General features: G+C 34.8%; 1 protein-coding gene across 2 annotated transcripts in view; it reads right to left on the reverse strand.

Moving 5' to 3' along the window:
• Positions 1-22,496, reverse strand: part of LOC150097423 (bile acid-sensitive ion channel-like) — a 71,501-nt gene that overhangs the window by 12,424 nt on the left and 36,581 nt on the right. For both annotated transcript variants that reach the window (XM_090407451.1, XM_090407450.1), the window contains exons 5-9: positions 9,081-9,190; positions 8,734-8,906; positions 8,538-8,636; positions 7,078-7,177; positions 6,370-6,451 (exon numbers count right to left, since the gene is read on the reverse strand). In XM_090407451.1, coding sequence (XP_090263577.1) covers positions 6,370-6,451; positions 7,078-7,177; positions 8,538-8,636; positions 8,734-8,906; positions 9,081-9,190 — 564 coding nt within the window. The remainder of the gene's footprint in view (positions 1-6,369; positions 6,452-7,077; positions 7,178-8,537; positions 8,637-8,733; positions 8,907-9,080; positions 9,191-22,496) is intronic.

A 22,496-nucleotide genomic window follows, 5' to 3' on the forward strand; every position in this document is an offset into this window, starting at 1 on the left:
CGTCTATTCCAACATGCCTCAGCTTTTCTAATAAGGTTTGATGTGTAAGTGTATCGAATGCTTTAGTTCGATCAATAAAGACTACCATGGTAATTTTGTTTTTGTCTAAGGCGGTATTAATTACATCTGTAAAGTCTTCCAAGAGAGATGTTGTTCCCTTATTTTTCTGAAAACCATATTGTGTTTTGGGGATAATATGAAAGATCTCAGTGTATGCTGTGAGTCTCTTCAGTATGATCCGCTCCATAACTTGATTGATAATTGGTAATGTTGCTATGGGTCTGTAATTGCTGATTAAATTTCTTTTTCCATATTTGTATATGGGTGTGATTATGTCGGTCTTTAGCATATTTGGTATCTGTCCTGTTTTGAATATTTTATTTATTAGTTTTAGTAGGATAGGACTTAAACTAGTTGCATGTTGCTTTATATCTTTAGGTCTGATACCATCTATTCCTGGGCCTTTGTTTGGTTTGATTTGATGTATTGCAGAGAGAAGTTCTGTTTCTTTTATGGTTGGGAACCATAATGTCTGTTTTGATTGTGGTCCAAGTGGACGGTCTCGTTTTGTGATTGGGGGAATATTTCTGTGCAGTTCTTGGATGGAGTCCGCAAAGTATTGGTTAAAGTAATTTTCTAGTTGTTGGATAGATTTTGCGTCTTTCATGAAGCTGTGTTTTATGGTTTCGGAGGCAGTAGTGTTGGGAACAAAATCTAGCATCTCATTGATCAGATGCCAGGTTTGTTTCATGTTGTTTTGTGTAGAGGTTAGTTTGTCTCTGTAGTAGCTTCTTTTTGCATTTCTGATTTGTGTTGTAAGGCGATTCCTTGTTATCTTATATTCAGTTTTTAAAGCTGTGTTATTTAGATATCGCTTTAATTCTTTCCATTAAGCGTCCTTTCTGTGTATTTCTAGGATTAAGTTTTGTGTTATCCAAGGATTTTGTGTTGTTTTTGAACGAATTCTGACTTTCTTTGTAGCTTTCTTATATATTTCCTCCAGTGTGCGTTTAATGTTGTTGTATAAGATATCTGCTGAATTTGATGCCAGGTGTTCCCAGTCTGTTTTTCTTATTTCGTGGTTGACTATTTCTTAGGCTATTATTGTTTTCTGTCGCTTTTATTCTGTGAGACATTGCATGGATATTGTCTTGGTTGCAGGTTTAGAGCGGTGAAGTAATGGTCTGCTGCTTTGCACTTTATGACTGATGCAGTGTAACTGTTTGGTGGTGCTCGGACGTTTATATGATCTAGACAAGAGGCAGTGATAGTATTTCCGAATATTTCTTCTCTAGTACATGATGTTATTGTTGGTATGAGATTATATATGGATAGCGAGTCTAGGTATTGTACAGTGCTGTTCTGGTTTTCATTTGCAATATTTATGTTTATGTCGCCAGTTATCATTAGGTATTCGGTTGAGCATATTTCTTGGCGTGAAAGCCAGCAATTGAGTTCGTGCAAGAATTTTATCATGTTTAGGTTTGGTGGCCTGTAAATAGCATTTAGTATTATGGGATGCTGTCCATTGGTGGTATTAATGATTCGAGGCAAAGGGTTTCAGCATGCTCAAACTGATAGGCCGTTTCTTTTGCTATTAATTTTTGTTTGATAAATATTAATATTCCACCATCTCTTTCTGTTTGGCGGCATGATCTGTGGTGTTGGAAGCCTGGAATTTGGAAAACAGTCGCTTCGTCATTAGTTATGGATACTTCTGTTAGAATCAATATATCAATAATATCAGTGTAATTCCTCAGATAAGCCTGTAACAATAACCAATGTTTTCGGATGGTTCTGATGTTAATATGCAAGATTGAGAGCCCTCTCGCTTGTACTATGTGTTGTTTCCATGCATCAAGCGATTCGAAAGTACAATTACTGATGTATTCTGGTGTAATTACATCTATCTGATAGTTCACATTCATTTTTGTTGTGTTGAGATACTAGATACATAGCTTCTTATTGAACTAAGTTGGAGTCTTTTTTTCTTTCACTCTGGCAACCTATCTATATCATCCGAGCTTTTTATTTGTATGGACTTTGAAGGCTGTGACTTTCTCAAGATTATTTTGCCGTCTTTGATCAATAAAAATTGGTACTTTTTTTCTGTTTTTTCTTTTTTTGCTTGGTTCAAAAGATTCTGATTGAAAAGATGTTAAATACTCAGATAGAAAGATTGGCGTATTGTCTTGCGATGCATTTAAATCCTTGACTACTGGTTTTTTGACTACTTGACTACTGGTTGTCTGCTGGCTTTTATGAGATTGTCTCTTGTAGCCTTGCTTGTCAGACGAACTATGGTGCGGGACGTGGCGAGCCTTGTTTTTTGTTCTTCCTGGGAAACCGATCTGAATATCATTATGCTGTAGGAGGATGTCAATTGCATGGCCTAACTTTAAAACTACGTCTCTGAGATTTTCTGTGGATTCAGTTTCTGGAAGACCGTTTATGACAAGGTCTTTATGTTGTTGTGGTTTAAAACTTCGTATTGTAGTTTCAGGGAATTAAATTCTTGACGGAGTTCCGATGTGTCTTTTATCAATTTGTGCTGCCTGTCAATTAGTGCGTTAATGCTGGTTTTAATGTCTTTTACCGTTTGTAATACTTCTTCGACTTTTGAGTTATTAAATTTAACAAACTCTTCATATTCGTTAATTTGTTTTGCTATTTGTTTATTCTGTTTATCAAATAGTTCTTGGACAAAATCTACTAAGCTGGATTTTATATTTTCTAAACCTTTTTCTAGTAATAAATTTACGGAAATCAAATTATAAGACTCACCAGTATTTTTTTGTCTGTTCAGTTCATCGTCCGATTCTGCCTCCTGCGTAATCAGTTGCGTCGTGGGTGGCAGCGTTTCTTTGTTCTCTCTGCAGTATAGACATTTCCATTCCTCTCGTTTGGCATTGGATTTGCGTTGCCATGTTGTTTCTGAAAGTCCGGAATATGTAAAGTGAAGATTCCTATGGCATTTCCTGCAAGTTATATGACTTCCGTCAGACGAGAATTCCTTCAGGCACTTGTTGCACTTCATGACTCACCTTTCTTCCCTTGGACAACTGTAAAGATGGCGACGTCCTTTGTTCTATGCTCATTAGTGACTACAGTGAACTCTGTTCAATTTTCAGGACGCTCAAAATTTGGGTTTCACTTGGTCGATTTCAGTGAATTATATATCACGGTCTTCAGCATGACAAGAAGAGTTACTTTGTGACAGTATTAAATTTACAACAGGAGTTTGAACCATATTAAAGTATAAAAACTGGACCAGCGATACAAATCATGCAACAGTTTGTATGCCTACACAGCGCCCTCTGTCTAATATAATAATAATAATAATAATAATAATAATAATAATAATAATAATAATAATAATAATAATAATAATAATAATAATAATAATAATATTATTATTATTATTATTATTATTATTATTATTATTATTATTATTATTATTATTATGAGGGTTTTACCTAATTTAAGAATAATTTAAACTACCTTAGCGACGGTCTCACGGAAATAACATCTATTAAAATTATAGAAACACTGTAGAAAAATTAAACCAGACACTAGGCATCCTTTTTGGACTAAAACACACCCAGGCCTAACTATCTGAATAAAAAGTTTACTGCCAGTTATTGCTGTATAAAATCCCAATCATCAATCTAATTCAATCTATACAATCATACACAAGGGAAGAAATAACCAGAAACACGACCACTGTGTCCTTGTTGACCTCATAAACATACACGCACGTACAAATAGCTACACTGCAGTTATCATAACAATAAAACCAGCGTATCATTACTTAATTAAGCCAACTCTACACTAATTTAGAACCCTTAAAACGCAACAAGTCTACAAGATAGTAATACAGTGTCATAAAATGAAATCTCGCAAAACATTAAATGAGAAACACCAACACGGGTCAGATGGCGGTGTCAAACTCTGTTGATACTCTAAGTTCTAATCTTAAAATCGCATTTAATAACATCTACGACAAAGCAATAATGAAAATAAAAATATCTATTTACTCCAGACAGATTACATGGATAATACAAGACATGTTAATAGAAAAGAAACCATGGCCTTTGGAATTGTTTGATATCTACATAGCGGAGACTTTGTGGAATCCCTCGGGGAGACTATTCTGTTCTTCAATTCAGTGTAACATATGTTGTCATATCCCCACGTGCCCTCGAGGGTACAGAGGTTTGACATACGTCAGTTTACAGGCCGAAGTTATCTCTGTGAGAAAGGCCAGTCCTCAGCAGAGTGCCAACAGCATCGAATGATAGGTCTCCATTCAGCTAATAGCCGCGCTCAGACTTGCTTAACTTGCGTGAGAATTCGTAGCGGAGACTCTACAAATAGACGACCCTTTGCTGGCAGTGTAACATATACATGCACATTAACTAAGTGCTGTTAAAAATTAGGATTGGATCTTCCGATATCTAGACTACACGGCCATGGTGTTAATCTACAATGACGCAAACACAGCCCACACAAAGACGTAACTAGATATTAAGCTGGCTAACGGAAAACGCCATACGCGTGAACTCTTGACAGAACAAAGGTTAATGATATTTAAAAGGTCAACAAAAAATACGATATATCCGACTTTGAACCAAAGTGGAATAGCCATGTATGCTACCTCAGATTCCTTAGTTCAATTGGCTTCGACGAAGTCCTTTTGGGTAGATAGATCTCGGTTGGAATCTCGTCTAGAGCCGAAGAAAGGTCATCAAGGACTTTCAACTGAAGGTCAGTTAGCGGGTCTTCTACGGTGGAGGAAAGATTTTCCTTTACATAAAAGTATTGTAAATATTTACATATTTTCAATTTATGTACTATTAATAAAAAAGAAAAACTTGGGTTTTCTTCCTTCTTAAAACATGACCAAGTCAGAAATTCTGATCCCAAAACAATAATACTTGTAAGCACAGAGTTGAAGACATAAAACAGAGTTGTTTTGGTTCATTGATTTTGGTGAAATTTTTCGGTTGAAATATTTACCGAAATGTTTCGACATAGTTCGCGTTAGTTTTAAAATGATCGAATAGTTGTGAATTATTGACCACTCAAAATCTCAGGGTATTTGAGAAGTTGGTATGCTTCAGTAATTTACTTACTTTTTTATAATAAAATAAGAGCTAAGTTAGATAGAAGGAATGAATTCGCGATGACACTTCAAAAGAATTTGACAGGATGCTGCAAGGACCTATCCTACATATGTGAATTGGAGCAAATTAGTCGATGAGAAGATGGTTAAGGGACAGACATCAGAGAGTAGTTTATGATACATAAACTACATAAAATATTCAGTTGTTTGCTGATATAAAACTGGGAAGAGTAACACAGTGAATAAAGATGATTTAAGTACATTAACATTATGGGGAAAGGAGAAAACGGCTATGAGTTTAATATGGGCAAAGTGTAATTTATATAATTTGGGATGAAAATATTACCTGTAACTACACTGATGGAACTAGATTGCAGTAAATTAACGAGACAAGAGATTTGGGAATAGTAATGGAATAGATAGTAAGTGAGAGCTCATATTTTAAAAGTGGCTAAAATAACTTAAAAGATTACTAGGATGTGTTTGAACAACATACTTATATGCAAAGTTAAGGAGGATATTATTCCCACTATAAAGTTTTGAAATGGACTGTTGTGCGCAGATCTGGTTGTTTGAGCTTCCTGGGAATGTGGAGGGAATCCAGATTATTTTGCAAGCGAAGTAAGGCCAGCCAGTATTGTGTGCAAATGATGTTACTGCTTGGTGAAATGTTAGCGGGTCTCTAGAGATTAGTCTACGGACATGACGGAAGTGGTCATATAATAATGATAATCTTAATAATTAGATGAGCTTTTATACATCAAGTGTCACTTCAATTCATAAAATTTCGACAGTTCGTAATAATTTATTATAACGACAATTGTGGAACAACAAATTTACTACCTAACTTGTCATATAATATTCTTCAGTTTTTTTAACAGCTGATGGAAGTCATAGTATAGTGAAAAGAACTTGCACACCGAATGTCTATCATACCTCTACAGTTAGAAGAATAATCTCAACAACAAATTGACAAGATCTGTTTATTATTTGCTTTTAGTGCAGCTAAAATATGATTTTTCGAACGACATGTTGTTTTCTTCGATCTGGCTTGAAAAGGATGCACAGAAAGCAATAATAGAAAAGGAGTTCTCTTTCTTGACTACGCATTCAAAGCACTTGTCAAAAACTCAATTTAAATCGATATCTTTCATTCATTCTATATTCTCCATTCTATAAAGATCGTTTAAAAACACTTTTTCAAAGCAGTAAAATATTTGAAATGAACTAAAAATTATACTCACTAACAAGGTTGAGGACATCTTGCGAGACAATCGAGATCATCAATACCATGCATACAGGTATCATTTTCACGTATGGTCTTATCTATCAAGAAGAAAAAAGTAAATCAGAAGATTATATTAAATTGAGTCGATAAACTCGAAGAATAGATTGTCACTGAAATTAATAACTTTATATGCAACAAGGAAATTTATCAAAGAACGTTACATTCACTCCACCTCTCAAACTGAAAAAAAAAAATAATTGCCAAAGACTTTCATGCGCATTTCCGAAGTTTTCTGAGCTTGACTTGTACCCACTGTTTTATTTTTTATACTGATTTATTCAGAAAAGCTATAACGATCTCTACTTTATCCATAGATGTTGGAAAGGATTTTGTCAAGAACAATTTGGTTATAAGGCCTAAAATCTCGGCTAGAACGAGAAACAGTTTTTCATCTCAATTTGAGTTAGCCATACCCATCCAGGAGATTGGTTTTCTTTCACGAAACTGAAGTGTAATTCCACAAAACAGGCAAGCTAGCCAGAAAACGCGATTAACAGACATGATATACCGAGAGACTGGTCTCATAACATTAGGGGACTCAGCACTAACCGAAAATATCGATAGCCATAGTCTGAAGCAATTTATTATTATTAATATTAGTATTACAGATTGCTTGGATAGACACGAATGAATGGTAAAACAAAATGAATCAGGGTATACTTACTCGGAGGGCAGTGTTCTTCAGTGTAATGAAAGAGAGTATGGTAGGAAACACATCCACATGAACTCACAATAAATTCTACGATGCATTGATAAATACAGGTCTGCAAAAAACAACATTAGAAATGTAAAATTTAATTAAACAAGAGTTAATAAATAAATTTAAATTATAATTCTTGAAAAACTAATAACTGGTATGAGATCTAACTCAGAGAGTCACGGAAACTAAATTATAATGGAAGGAATAGTGAAAATATGAGTTTAAGAGCGACAATACTATAGTATTGTCGCTCTTAAACTCATATTTTCATATGTTTATTTATTAAACTCATATTGCTTTTAAACTCATGTTGCCTTTTAAAGACAACCCACAAGAATTCTATCGATATGCTGCACGTAAAAGAAAGAATGAATATGAAATAATAACTTTTCTAAATGCAAATGTCATGAGGGTAACAGATGCAGAAGAGGTTGTTCAACTAATGAGTGCCCATTTTGTTAAAAGCTATCAACCTGGTGCACGCAACATTGAGCTCACTGCTACCTTTTCACTAGACGAAGAAACTGAGGTGTATGCTTCTTTAAAGAAGCATAATTATCCTTTGACCAGGTTGTATAATATGAATCTTAGAACAGGGAAGATTCCGTAGAAATGGAAACAATGTATGGTAATTCCATTGCACTAGGATGGTGCAAAGTCTAATATATCCAACTATCGACCAATCAGTATCTCAGGAATGGTGGTAAAGATTTTCAAAATATTGGTTACGACTCGTATTCGGAAATGGGTTGAGTGAATCTCTACTTTGCAATGAACATCATGGGTTTACTAAGGGAGGTCATGTTTTATAACTTGCTGACATTCTATAACAATGTTGCCATTAAACTAGACAAGGGGTATGGATAATACACCATGATACTTTTAGATTTTGCTAATACTTCTGACAGAATACAGCATGAAAGACTGTTGCATAAATTGGAGAATATGGGATTGGATTATAAACTACACATAGATAAGAGGATGGCTGACTGACAGATATTAAAAAGTGGTATATGTGCGATGTGAGTCTGCAAGATTTAAGGTAACGAGTGGTTACCTTAAAGTACCACAAAGATCAGTCCTTATTCCAATGTTATTCAATTTGTACATGGGAAGGATTTGACAGGCGACATACAGTTATTTGCTGATGATGCAAAGATAGGTAGGGTAATCAGGATTGCTGCTGATATGCATCGGGTCCCGTAGCTCATGGTACGCAGGGTACGCAGTACTGTTCTCTCGCTGACGCTGTTTGGCTGCGTTTCACTCTGCGCGGTAGATACCAGTGTCAACTTCTCATCACCCTCGCTCTAATGTTGTGCTCATTGAGTGTATGAAGTCTTTGAATTATAATTTCTGTTTAAGTAAAAAGTTTCAAAACAGCGTTTAAATATCGAACGAGTTGGTTTAGCAGTAAAACCTACCTCTGACGACAAGGGTCCTTTTCCTCCACGCTCCTTCCACAGTTTCTTATAATCCATGCAATTTGAGTCGTAAGGAGAAGGAAGTAGCTTCTGCTGTCTCTGAAACGATACAAAGGTTCGGTCACATGTTGTCAGCCAGCATCTAGAAAGAATTCATATATATAATTTATTACAAATTCTTGTAAGGCATACATACAATATTCAGAATTAAAGAGTATTCTTGTCCAGGATAAATAGTATGACCAAGAATGAAAGGATCTACGAGATGATAAGGTGAATGAATGGCAATTACAGCAGAGACATCTCTATCCGGACGAAAGTATTCGTTTCCAGAAAATGTTATTTCCATTGTCAATAGCTCGCTAGTATCTGAAAACGAAAACATTATATTACAAACTTTCGATGGGTAATTAAGTATCAGAATAAGCAAAGTCTGAGCAAAACATGTGCAAATATAGACAAAGCTAGTGGCAGGAATTAAGACAAACATACAAATTTCTGTAATTTGTTACATTGAAAATCTGAGATAATTATAGTGCTTACATGTTTCTACCTCAACGTAGTTCTTCTTAACTGTGGACGCATTCATTTTTGAAAAGAGAACATAACAGTTTCTTAATTCCTCTGTAGGTGAGAAAATTCGGAAAAATTCTCTGAAAGAAAAAAAGATCATTTTAAGATTTTTTTTTTTGGCCTACATCATTCATTGACATGCTATGAATTACTATGTTTTTTTTTTTAAATTTTGTTCAGTGATATAATTTTCAAGCTGTAATAAATTTATTTTTAGATACGTTTATGAGAAAGCTAAACAAAGGAATAATGGATTAATGATATGTATCATCTTTCTTAGTGAAGAAATTTCATCTTTCTATCAAGTAAGAAAACCAGATCGTTTGCATATGAGTATACGTTGTTTTATTAAGTGTATAAATTGAGTAGGAGATAGATTTATCTTGATTGTGAAACTTTGCTCTCAGTTTGGACCACTAATACGCCTGCTGTTGCCGTTATGGAATTACCACCGAAACAATCACGACTGTGAGTTCATATAGACCGGTGATGTGCAACATACAGTTTTTCCGGCTAAGTTAGTCCTGCTTTCTCAACGGATGGCCCGTTTCTGCCAAAAGGATTCTAGCGCTATCAGCCAGAGGCATTCCAAGTGTCAACGAACATTTCCTAGTTTTAGTTGGAGGAAATACCAACTAGTTCTACCAGGTGATAGATGACCTTCACGTTCAGAGCGGGTCTCCCCCAATCTTCTAACTGCATGTTAGAAGATTGGGGGAGAAAACCTTAGCATTAGCAGTATACCACACGTAATGAGAAGATTCAAAACCTCTTCCTTTTCCGAGGGTAGAGAAGTGTAGCAATTTCGCAGACTGGATGCCAGATAACGTACAGGACTAAACCTGATATATAGTAACGTTCGATGGCCTTCTGATCAGCTGGTACATACCCCTGCTGCCATCTGCACTGCTTTATGGTGCTTAGAAGACGGAAGGATCATTGTGGCCACATTATAGAATGGAGATGGGACATTCTCTGTATGGGGTCTACTACATCCATTTCATGTGCCAGTGCTATTTTTCTCTTCACTTCTGAAACATCAACATGGCAGTAAAATAAATAAAAAGCTCACTCAAATAATTACAGAAATTAGAAGACAATCGTAAATCTTACAAAAAAGAATCTTCTACCCACAGACATCCTAACACCATCTTCTGATTTTGACCGAACCACAAGTTACTGCCACAACCTCACAGCCATCTTAACTGGCTAAATTTAACTCTGTATATTCCACCACAAATGTAACACCTGGATTTTCACGTTGTCTGATATTTCTTGCCAAAGGATGCCTGATATTGCCATTGCTCTATTTTGATCTTTTGTGGTTTAAGGTTTCTTTGCCCATTGTTTCATTCATCTGTTGTGTCTACTTCTACCCTTAATTCTGAACTTCACTCTGATCTACAAGACTCATTTGCTTGGAGCTTGATTTTCACCAGTCAAAGTACTCTAATAGCGAATTCAAATTCCTTGATGATTTTAACGTCTAGAACTACCTCCCATTTTTCAATTCTAATGACCAAGTTAGAAACAGAGGAGAAGTGGAGATATTTGTTGTATCAGTGACCTAAAGAAAACTTTCATACACCACGCAGGATACTTGACAGTCCTCTCTATGCACCCACATAGTGGGTGCATAAAGAGGACTGTCAGACAATCTCTGACACTACAGTCCTTTTCCTGCTCGGATTGTGGATTTCCTGCTCGGATTCTGTTTTCTTCAATTTCACATTCTGGGGTTGAAATCGCGTTACAGAAATTATTCATGTTGGAATGAGGATCTTCATTTTCTACTCCATTGTAAATTCCCTCCTAAATTCAAACCATATGTTTCCAAGAAGTGTGCCAAGGAGGTCGAATGCAAAACACAGCATTCGCAGCTGCCTTGGAGTAGAAACTAGCTTAATAACAGCGTTTACTACGACATCGAAAGATATAAATCTAGAAAACTTGTTTCCTTCACCAAGCTTTATCAACAAAACTCTCTTCCTAGTTCCATTAACAGCTATCTGAACAGGCAGGCTTTCGAACCGAAAGAATAGGCAGGCTTTCGAAGTGGTTTCAGTACAATGGACCGTATCCAAGTTGTACAACAGATTATCGAAGTGCAATGAATGTGAGCTACCATTATGTCTTGGTTTTATTGATTATGAGAAAGCCTTTGATTCAGTAAAAACTTCTGTTCAATACTTAAAGCATTACAAAGCCAGCAAATGGAGAAGCCATACTTCAGGACCATCAAATCAGCATACCCCAATGCAATAGCAGCAATTAATTTCTATAGAAGCATCTCTATTGTGGAAATATAGAGAGGTATAAGACAGCAGAGTGATACAATATCTCCAAATTTATTCACCGTGTGCCTAGAAGAAATATCCAAACTTCTTGTTTGGGAAGAAAACGTCTGAAGATACTGTGCGACCACAGATGCGAGACTCCTCGACACTTCTGTCATAAGAAGGCGAATCCAATCCGATAATAGGGTAATCAATGCGTTTCATGGGATGAGTGTTTATTATTATACGTCAGAAAATTAGTTCTTCTTTTATGAAAATTCTAGGTTTTAAAGTGTACCTATTTTGCTTGTACAACAGTTGGAAAGTTTACAAATAAAGCTGGTGGTTTCGCGTGTTGTTAATTATTTCTTTCTCCCCTTCAACATGAAATGACTCTTCATTGCACATTGCCAGCCGAGAGTCTTGGATCTGTGGTAGGAGAGTAAAAAATATATTTAAACCATTTATGCTTTGCAGATGACATAGTTATCTTTACTTGAACTGCGCATGAATTACAGAATCGTATCCATGAACTCCAAATTGTTAGCAAATCAGCTGGCCTAAAGATGAACCGAAAGAAGACCCAATTTATTTTCAATAGCTATGTTCAACCAGAAATAATAAAAATTAATAATGATGAAGTAAACAAGTATTATTATATATACTTAAGACAACATATATAAATGGAACAAAATATCATGGACGAAATTAAAAGATGCATGATGCTTGGGTGGAAATCATTTGGAAAATTACATTCAATATTTAAAAGCTAACTACCATTATGCCTGAAGAGAAAAATTTTTAACCAATGTATTCTTCCTGTATTGACATATGGCTGTGAAACATGGACACTAAATGCAAAGGAAATTCTAAAATTAAGAACAACACAATTTAGTATGGAAAGAAGTATGCTTGGTATCACAAGACTAGATTACAAAAGGAATACGTAGATAAGAAATCACAGTCTCTGACATCATATGAAGAGTGAAACATCTGAAGTGGCAACGGTCTAAGCACATTGCTCGAAGACAACCGAATTGGATTCCACGAGAGGAAAAACTACCACGACGCCGACCTATATCAGATTGGTTGGTGATATCATCAGATATGCCGACTTGGGAAAGAAGACCCATGGACAGACGCTTTAGCGCTATGGTTCTTAACCGGTGTTCCCCGGAACACTTGTGTTCCGTGAACTGGTTTCAAGTGTTCCGCCGGTGAAAGATGTCATGTGACACAAACACATTACTGGCAATATTAAAACCTGTACTAGACAAAGTTGTGAATATGGTGAATTACATCAAGTCAAGAGACCTTTAAATGCTTGTCTTTTTTTAAAAAAACTTTGCATATCTATGGAAGCTAAGTACGAATCTTTGCTTTTGCACATTGAAATAAGATGGTTATCCAGGGGTAAAGTGCTATTCTGAATTTTATAAGAATGAATTATTGGCCTTTTTTAAAAATGAAGGTACAGATGCTTTTGTAAAATGTCTTAAAATGATATTTGGTATGCTAAAATGGCATGTTTAGCCGATGTTTTTAATTACCTAAATAGCGTTAATACAAGTATCAAAGGGAAAAATGAAAATATTTTAACATCCACTGAAAAATTGTCAGCTTTTCAGAAAAACGTATCTCTTTGGAAAAATCGCATATCAGAAAAAAGTACAGTAGCTATGTTTTCTTCGCCCCATAACAAAAATGTCGAGAGTATTATTTCCGTTATAACAGAACATTTAACAATGTTGGAAGAAAAGATTTCAAGTTACTTTCCTTCCTTAAATACACACAATTATGATTGGATACGAAATCCATTTGGTATACAGTTAATACATCGAGTTGTAAATTTTCGTTACAAGAACAATTAGTTACATTGTCAACGGATCGTACTCTAAAAATGAAATTCTCTGAAATGACTCTTGAGGAATTCTGGATTTTTGTCCAAGCCGAATACCACGCTCTCTCCACAGGGGCACTGAAAATTTTGTTACAGTTTTCAACAACATATTTGTGAGCTCGGTTTCTCAATATTAACCAATATAAAAACTAAAAAATGTGAAAGACGTACTAATATAGACAAAGAGATGAGGGTAGCCACATCGCATATTAGATCTGATATTGGCGAAATCTGCAAAAACCGACAAGCTCAAGTATCGCATTAAAATAAGTTCCATTTTTATAAAAGGCAAGTACATGCATATTTTTAGTGTTAGTTTTATGGCCATAATGCGTTTGGTGCTCCCCAAATTTTCCTTATAATGAAACGTGTTCCATGACTTCGAAAAGATTAAGAATCACTGCTTTAGAGTAATATTTACAAACTCCAAAAATGTGATCCTGATAATATTTTACCAACTGTGCTGAAAAGATATTCTTCTGGAGTACCATCTTATCATCTCTATACTGTATTATACTTAGCATCCATAGGCTCTACTCCTCACCTGCCAGAATACAGGCAAGACCATATACAGCTAACTCCGAAGGTGATGTGTCGACCATCAAACTATGGATTTATTACTCTTTCACCATTACTGTCTAAAATAATTGTGAAGATTATCCACAGTGAATTTTTTAATACTTGGAGTACAGTTAGTTAACCAGCTAACACAAATCTGAATTCCACCAATCACACCCCACAGAAGATCTCCTCGTCCACATCACATCACCAGCTTCTGTACACGTTAACATGGAAAGGTTTGGAGAAATCTGTGCTGTTGCACTCGACATTTCGAAGCGACTAGACAGGGTTTGGCATCGAGGGATACTCAAAAGGTTGCCATGTTATGGCCTCTCTCTTCCATCCTTCGTAATTGGATTGCTAGGTTTCACTAGTCTTTTACTACGAATAATGGTGGAGAGATTGCTTTCTTTTCAGAATTTCCTAAATACGCAGATGTTCCTCAAGGCGCTGTTATTTCACAATTACATTTCTCGTATACATAAACATCCATCTTTCACTGATCTTAAACCAAAACCTACGCATAGATTTGTTGATTATAGCACTCCTACAATAATTACAAACCATACGGTTTTCAAATATACAACGTTTGGTGATTGCAACACAATCAATGTGCTGATCTGTAATCACTGTGCGATACGGACTTCAATGTAGTTTTGAAAACCTAATCATCTTATGTTATAACAAAATTATGACAACTTAGTTTTAGGACGCAATTTGTGTTTTGCTTTTATCATAAAATATTTGAGATTTTATTGCTTGTGTTTGATAATAATTATCCAAACAAACCAGACCATATCTCCCCTTTTCAGCTGAAACTTACTTCAAGCCTTTTCTACATAAACACATCAATTTTCAATCATTATCAACCTCCAAAAAATTAGTATCTTTTTTTTCTCATACAAGACGTTATTTTACGACTGATGTATACAAATTCTAAATTTGTCCAACAGCAGAATGCTGCTGATATTTGAGATAGTGCTTGCAATATTATTATTATTATTATTATTATTATTATTATTATTATTATTATTATTCGTGAACTCTGTCCAAAAACTACAAGAAACAATCTTTTCTTACACAAAAAAACATTCTCCACTAGGTCCACGAGCAACCCAGTCGATGTGGTTCCCCACAGTAACAAAAGAAGAACTATCACTTGCAATTCAACAAATCAACCCTAACAAAGGGTCAGGAATAGACGGAATCAGACCAAAAGACATCAAGAAACACTAAACTAATCTATGTCCAATTATGCTAAACTGTTAAATGAAATCTTCGAAACGGGACACATACATGAAACACTAAAAACTGCATTAATCACATAAACATGGAAAAAGAAATATTATAAGTAATTACAGACCCATCACCACATTGTCTGCAATCAACCAAATCATGGAGCGCATCGCGCATTGCAAACTATCCGCATACGTTGAAAATTTTCATATCATACCCACAACACACTATGGTTTTCAAAAAAATAAAGGAACAGCAACACTCCTGGAAGATTTTACAGATTAATTAATGCTGCATTGGATAAAAACAGAATAGCATTAGTCGTTTTCATTGACCTAACAAAAGCGTTTGACACACTAACTCACAAAACTTTGTTAACGAAACAAACACATATCGGAATCGGAGGTCGCCTATTCCAGTGGTTTAAAGCATACATGAAAAACAGGAAGCACATCACACGTATAGGATCAGCGTACAGCAAAGAGGTACCGGTAACTTGTGGAACACAGCAAGGAGCTGTCCTGTCTCCCATTCTAATTAACATATACACACACACACACACGACATAAGCCATATTCCCGTAAAAAGTACAATCTTCCAGTACGCAGACGACACAGCGATGGTATCCATTCATACCAACGCAAATATCGCTCACACAAATATGCAACACGACATCAATCAAATCACTAACTGGCTAATAAAACAGCATATATATTAACCCTGGAAAAACAAAGCTAATGATATTCAAAAACCTCCAAACTCTACCCATAGAAACCAATCCAAGAATACAAAACCACAACCATCACACAGGTGAAAACAACACACTATCTCGGACTTCGATGCTGATCAAAGTTCGAACAGCCATATAAACTACCTACACAACAGACTCAGGATAATAGCAAGCAAACTATATCGATTGAAAGATACTGCGCCGATACAGACAAAAATACTAATCTATAAAACATTATGTGAAAACATTTTAAGTTACGCAATCACATCATATGCATTCTGCGCAGACTACAAACTTAACAAGTTACAATGGTTGCAAAATAAAATGGTAAAACTAATATTCTGACTTATGCGGGAAGCCTGGACAGAACACAAAATATTTAAGGTGAAGCACTTATGCTACTTCAGTCCAACCTACAGAGTAACCAGAACAACATACCAGATAAAAAGACCACAGTCAACAAACTGCATAACATATACAGTAAGTACAATAATCGCTACGAAAAAGCCACCCGAAACTTCTATGTAACTGACATGATAAGCAAACTGCCGTTCGACTGCAGAACCCCCCCCACACACACACACCTTCAACAGACTATTGCCCACATACTCTACGACTGTCAGCTACTGTACTCCATCCGGATGCCTATAATACAACATGTCATCACTTCCGGAAACAAGTGGCCAGTATTAAAACAGAGACTTATCGAAAAGTATTACTTAGAATTTATTAAATTTGACAATAAGATCAACTTCCAGTGCTTGTAATCTAATATAAAATACTGATATTGTGTGAATTATATGGTGTCAATATATAAAAATATAAATGTAAACATGAATATTGTTACAAAAATATAAATACAAATGTAAATCAGTATTTGTAAGCTAAATGTAATATAAGCATTGTATGCAATGGAGCAGGTAGGAATAAATTACCTCTTGGTAGGAAGGAAAATGCAAAACACACACACACACACACACTGGCAATTCATTCCAATCACACACCACACCACCCCATGTAAGAAAAATTTAGCCCTCACCCCCTTCTTAGCGGTATTCATTCCCAGCTTCCAAGGCTGCCCTCTTGTCCTTTCTCCACCCATCATAAAATGAAAATTCCATCAACCGAAATCCTGTATGACCCTTTCAGAAGTTAATAAGTCTTAATCATATCACCCCCTCTTTCTCCTGTTTACTAATGTCTGCAGTCTACAAATTCTCAATCTGTCTTCATAATCAGTATTCCCCAATCCTGATATCATTTTTAACACTCCCCTTTGCATTCTCTCTCTCTCTCTTTCTCTCTCTCTCTCTCTCTCTGCAGTGTATCAAAATCTTAACGGAAACCAGAAGACTAGACCCTCGCATAATAATCCACGTGAGGTCTTATCAATTCCTTGTAAAGTGACAAAATGACATCATTATCTTTATATATATAAAAGTTCGTTTCATCATTGCAATTATCTTTTGAGTTGTATTTGCAATCTTTGCTACATGTCCCCCGAACTTCAACTTTCTAACTACTAGCACTCCAAGATCACTAGCCCTATCAGTTTCTTCTAGCATAATCCCACCAATATAATATGACATCGGATATCTAATCACTCCAAAGCGAATGACTTTACGTTTACTGACATTGAACTGACACCCATTTTCCCATGCCCACAATTCCAGACTATTCAAATCATTCTACAAGCTGCATATCAGCATCATTCCTGATTACCCTACCTATCTTTGTATCACCAGAAAATAACTGTATATCGCCTGTCAAATCCTGCCAATATCATTAATAGTTACCAATAGTTACCTTAAATCTTTTGCAGACTCACATTCCCCGTATATTTATAATATTTTATAATCTAAACCATATTCTCCAATTTATTCTTCTATGCTGTATTCTCTCAAAGCCTTAGCAAAATTGAAAGGCATCATGATGTATCCATTCCGTCTAGTTTGTCTAGTTCAATAACATTGTTATTGATTTTGTCTAGTTCAATAACATTGTTATAGAATGTGAGCAAGTTGTTAAAACATAACCTTCCCTTAGTAAACCCATGTTGTTCCTTGCAATGTAGAGATTCACTCTCAGCTCATTTCTGAATGCGAGTCCTGACCAATTTTTCAAGAATCTTCACCACCAATCCTGAGATACTGATTGCTCCTATAATACTCTTCCTTCCTTCCTCGGACTCATACGACAAACCTTGTTGGGCTCAAATATCTCAATTCCTCCCACATTTTTGCCTTTCATCATCATCATCATCAAAGATTAAGGTCTAGAGCGGCCTTAGAAGTCGTCATTGAATCTCTTAAGAGGAAGTCCTGGTTTTATTTTTCTTAATGGTTTGTACTTTAAGGCTTGTTTTGGTAATCTTTCAGTTTTCATTCTTTTCTTTCAACGTGTTCCATCCATTTCTGTTTATATATTTTTAATTTTTTCTATTGCTGATTCCTGGTTTAATTCTTTCATAATTTCTTCGTTTCTTTTGTGATCAAATAGAGTATACGTTGCAGTTTTTCTCATAAACTTTATTTCTGCTGTTATTAATCCGGATTTCAACTTCCATACAATAGGACTGTGAGGTCTAATGCATTGTATACTTTTAGTCTGGTCTGTTTTTGTTGTAGGTTTGATTTAAATATAGAGTTAATTATACCTGTTATTTTAAAATATTTTGCAATTAAATATTTTGCAATTTTTAGGTTTATAATTTTTTTATATATAATCATACATCCTAGGTAGTTAAATGAATTCACGTTCTAAAATCTTGTTATCTATTTCTATTCTTACTGGATCTTGTCCTTTAATGGCCATCGTGTTTGATTTTTCTGTTGATATTATCATTCCATAATCTTTGTCTATCTCATTTAAATTTAAATGAGATTTAAATAAATACCTTTCTGTAAGTTATCTTCAGAATTTGCAATTATTATTTGGTCGTCGGCAAAAAAGGAGAGTGTTTAATTTCACAGTAGGAGAAAGTTTAATACCTTGATGAAAATTTTTATTCCATTTTATTATTATTTCATTTAAGTAAATATTAAAAAGTGTTGCTGAGAGGGGACATCCCTGTCGGATTCCTTGGTTTATCTCTCTCGTATATGATAGCTCGTGATTTAATCTTATTTGTCTTTGATTATTTTCATATATACTTATGGTAGCTTTTAGGATATTATTTGGTATTTGTCATTCTTTTAATATGTTAAATAAAACGCTTCTTTAAACTTTGTCAAATGCTTTTTCAAAGACAATAAATGTAACATGTGTTTCTAAATTGTATTCTATTCTTTTCTCTATTATTAATTTTAGGCAGAAGGCCGGGCTTATAGATGATCGTCCTTTTCTAAATCCATTCTGTACTTCTAAAATAACGTCATCAGAATATTTTATTAGTTTGTTATTTAAAATTCTGCTATATATTTTGTAACAGCAATTTAGTATGCCTCTATAGTTTTTAGGGTGATCGCCTAACTTTTATTCAAAGATGGTGATCACAATTGCTTTTTTCCATTCTATTGGGGGGGGGATTACCGGTTGAATAGATTTTATTTAAATATAATATGAGTCTTTCTTTGAACCGTGTTCTTGCATATTTATATAATTCTGAAACTAACTTATCTTCTCTATGTGATTTTCCGTTTCTTGTTTCTTTCAGGCTGATTTCTAATTCTTCTTTAGTTATTTCCTTCTCATTTTCATTAAATGTTTGCCAGTTATTTTTTTTTAAATATTTATCTGGTCACAATTCTTGCCTTTATTCTCAGAAAACAAAAGATAAATTCTTATTTCTTAAAGCTCAACCTTAAATTCGAGATGCGATCTCTCTTTTAGGCCTCACACTTACCTCCACTTCTTCCCATCTAAAAGCACATCACTGAAACCCAATCATAATGACATGCAATGCCTTTGCATTGCATGTCATTGTGATTGGGTTTATTATTATTATTATTAATATTATATTATCGATAAACCCAATATAATATCATTATATTATATTGGGTTTATTATCATTATTATTAATATTATTATTAATAATAATATTAATAATAATGATGATGAATAAATAGCTATGGAGGTTATATATTAACAACATGTAGTAATCACTTGCCAGAAGTTCCTACGGGCATATCATTTGATGACTATTTAACTGTCATCATTTATAATTAATAGAAAAAGAGAGGAGGAAGGGAAATATCAATTAATATTTCATGTGGTGACTACTGCTCAGGATTTTAATATTAAGAAACAAACAGAATAATATATATATATATTATTTATAATAAATTTAAAAATAAACATATGTATAACAAAAATGTTAGCGAATTTAGATTAATGATTTTCGAACATACATTCTGATATTGGAATTTAGAGATTCAAATGAATTGACATTCATTTGAATCTCGCAGATTGAAATTTTGACAGTGAATAAATTTTTCTTGGGTCTTCTGGAAAATGCGATCAAATTTCAGTTGACTTTTTATTTTTCTATCTTCATTTGGTTCAATGTAAACTTTACTCTATCTAGTGTTGATGGCATAGGAGCGAGGTCACATTTGTAGGTATTCTGGTGTTTTGATCATGTTCTTTAATTCACATTTCAGCTGATAGTTTAGTTTGTCCGAAATAAATATCAATAAATATCATTATAAAAAGAGGTATTTTTTTCTTTGAGGAATAATCATTATGTTTAGTGAGAAATTGTATTCTTAAAATTCAAGTATGCTATACGATGAAATTTAAATGAACGTCGTCGAAACACACACACACACACACACACACACACACACACACACACACACACACACACACACACACACACACACACACACACACACACACACACACACACACACACACACACACACACACACACACACACACACACACACACACACAGTGGACAGAAGTTAACCTCCTTCGCCCATCCCAACTGCTGCCACTGGGGGGTACAAAGGACACAAGAAACAACCCTCTGAAGCCTAATTCAACGGAAGGGTCACACTAGCAACAAGCAAAAAACTGTAAGTACACTATCTTAAACTTTGTATCTTAGAAAGCGTAGCAGTTCAACGGAAAGCTATAATACACAACTTTAAGTAACATTAAGATGGGGAGTAACATTAAGGGACGAATTAGAGTTCGAAAAGCCCTAGATCTGCTGCTTAACGTTGCCAAAGTAAGCGGCAATCTAAGAAATTATATTTAAAAAAGGACATATTAATTGCAGCGAGCGAACTAACAAAGGTATTTAATAAAATGAAAAATGCAACTCAAGTATCGATAGAACAACAGACTACTACAAACAACCAGGGACATGCTAACTTAGCTCAGCCTACTCAGCTATACTCGCAAGTCGTTAAATACAACGCTAAAAACAAAGACGAATCCGAAAAATCCTTGCTATAAATTAAAATTAAAACTGATAGCTCAACTAAATAGCGAAGAAACCAAAAATCTTATAAAAGAAAAAAAATAGACCGAAGAAAAATAAAAAATCGGAATCACAAAAATGAAAAGTATTAATAATGAAGGAGTGTTAATTAAATCCAGAGAAAAGACCGATATAGACTTGCTACATAACGAAATATATAAGGAATGCAAAGACACATTAGTTGCAAATCCCAGTAAGAAACATCTTCCAAGGCTGATAATATATGATATTCCCAGTGAAATTGATACGAACAACGCAACAGACTCAATCCTCATGCGAAACGAAAAACTCTTCATCGGCGACACAATGATGACACAGAAATTTATCATGACAGATAAAAAATACGAACAAAAGAAACCTGATTATAGAAGTCTATCCAACGGTGAGTACCAAACTGCTGAAAACCGGTGTTAAAATGTTATGGAGAATTTGCCATTGTGCAGACTATGTAAGCGTTCTGAGATGCTTTAACGGAAATAAATTTCACCATCATACACGAGACTGCAGTGGAAAACCACCTGTCTATTCTGCTCTAAAAAACATAAGTTCAGCGAATGCCCACGAAATAAGTCCGAGATGAATTGCATAAATTCCCAAAATCACAACAAGTATGCCAAAAACTAAAAACGACTGCAAACACATGGCACTAAGCAAAGACTGCCATACAGACAGCTCAAAATTCAAAATAAATTATGGAAAGCAAAAATAAATCTTGTAGAAACAGCACTACTTCCCTGGTATGTCTTAAAATAAATCTACAGTGCTCTATCAAGGCTGTTAATAACATAACAGAACTCATAAACAGAAAAAATATAGGACTGGCATTAATACAATAACCCTACAACATCAATAACAAAATATGCAGCTTTCCAAGTAATTATAAAATATTTTCCGAATGATCTGAAAGAAAGAGAGCTGCAATACTCGTGGTCAACCCTAAAGTCGAGGCAATATTAATTTCTCAGCACAGCAACGAGGACTCGGTACTTATTGAAATTACGTACAGAGGAATCAAAACTTTTGCTGCAAGTATGTATCTAAACTATCGCACTGACATAAAATAGGACTTAGAAAAAATGGGCAACATCGTGGATTTTACCATCAATCACGGCTTAATTATGGGAATAGATAGCAACGCCCATTCAGTTTTATGGTTTAACGAGAGCACAAACAATAGAGGTAAAAATTTGCAAGAGTTCCTAGCATCAAACTCACTACACATACTAAACGACGACAGTAACACTCCATCATT

The sequence above is a fragment of the Typopeltis vanoorti genome, chromosome 17 (assembly GCF_054136105.1).
Source record: "Typopeltis vanoorti isolate ZY-2024b chromosome 17, IOZ_Tvanoo_1.0, whole genome shotgun sequence".
Classification (NCBI taxonomy): Eukaryota; Metazoa; Arthropoda; class Arachnida; order Uropygi; family Thelyphonidae; genus Typopeltis; species Typopeltis vanoorti.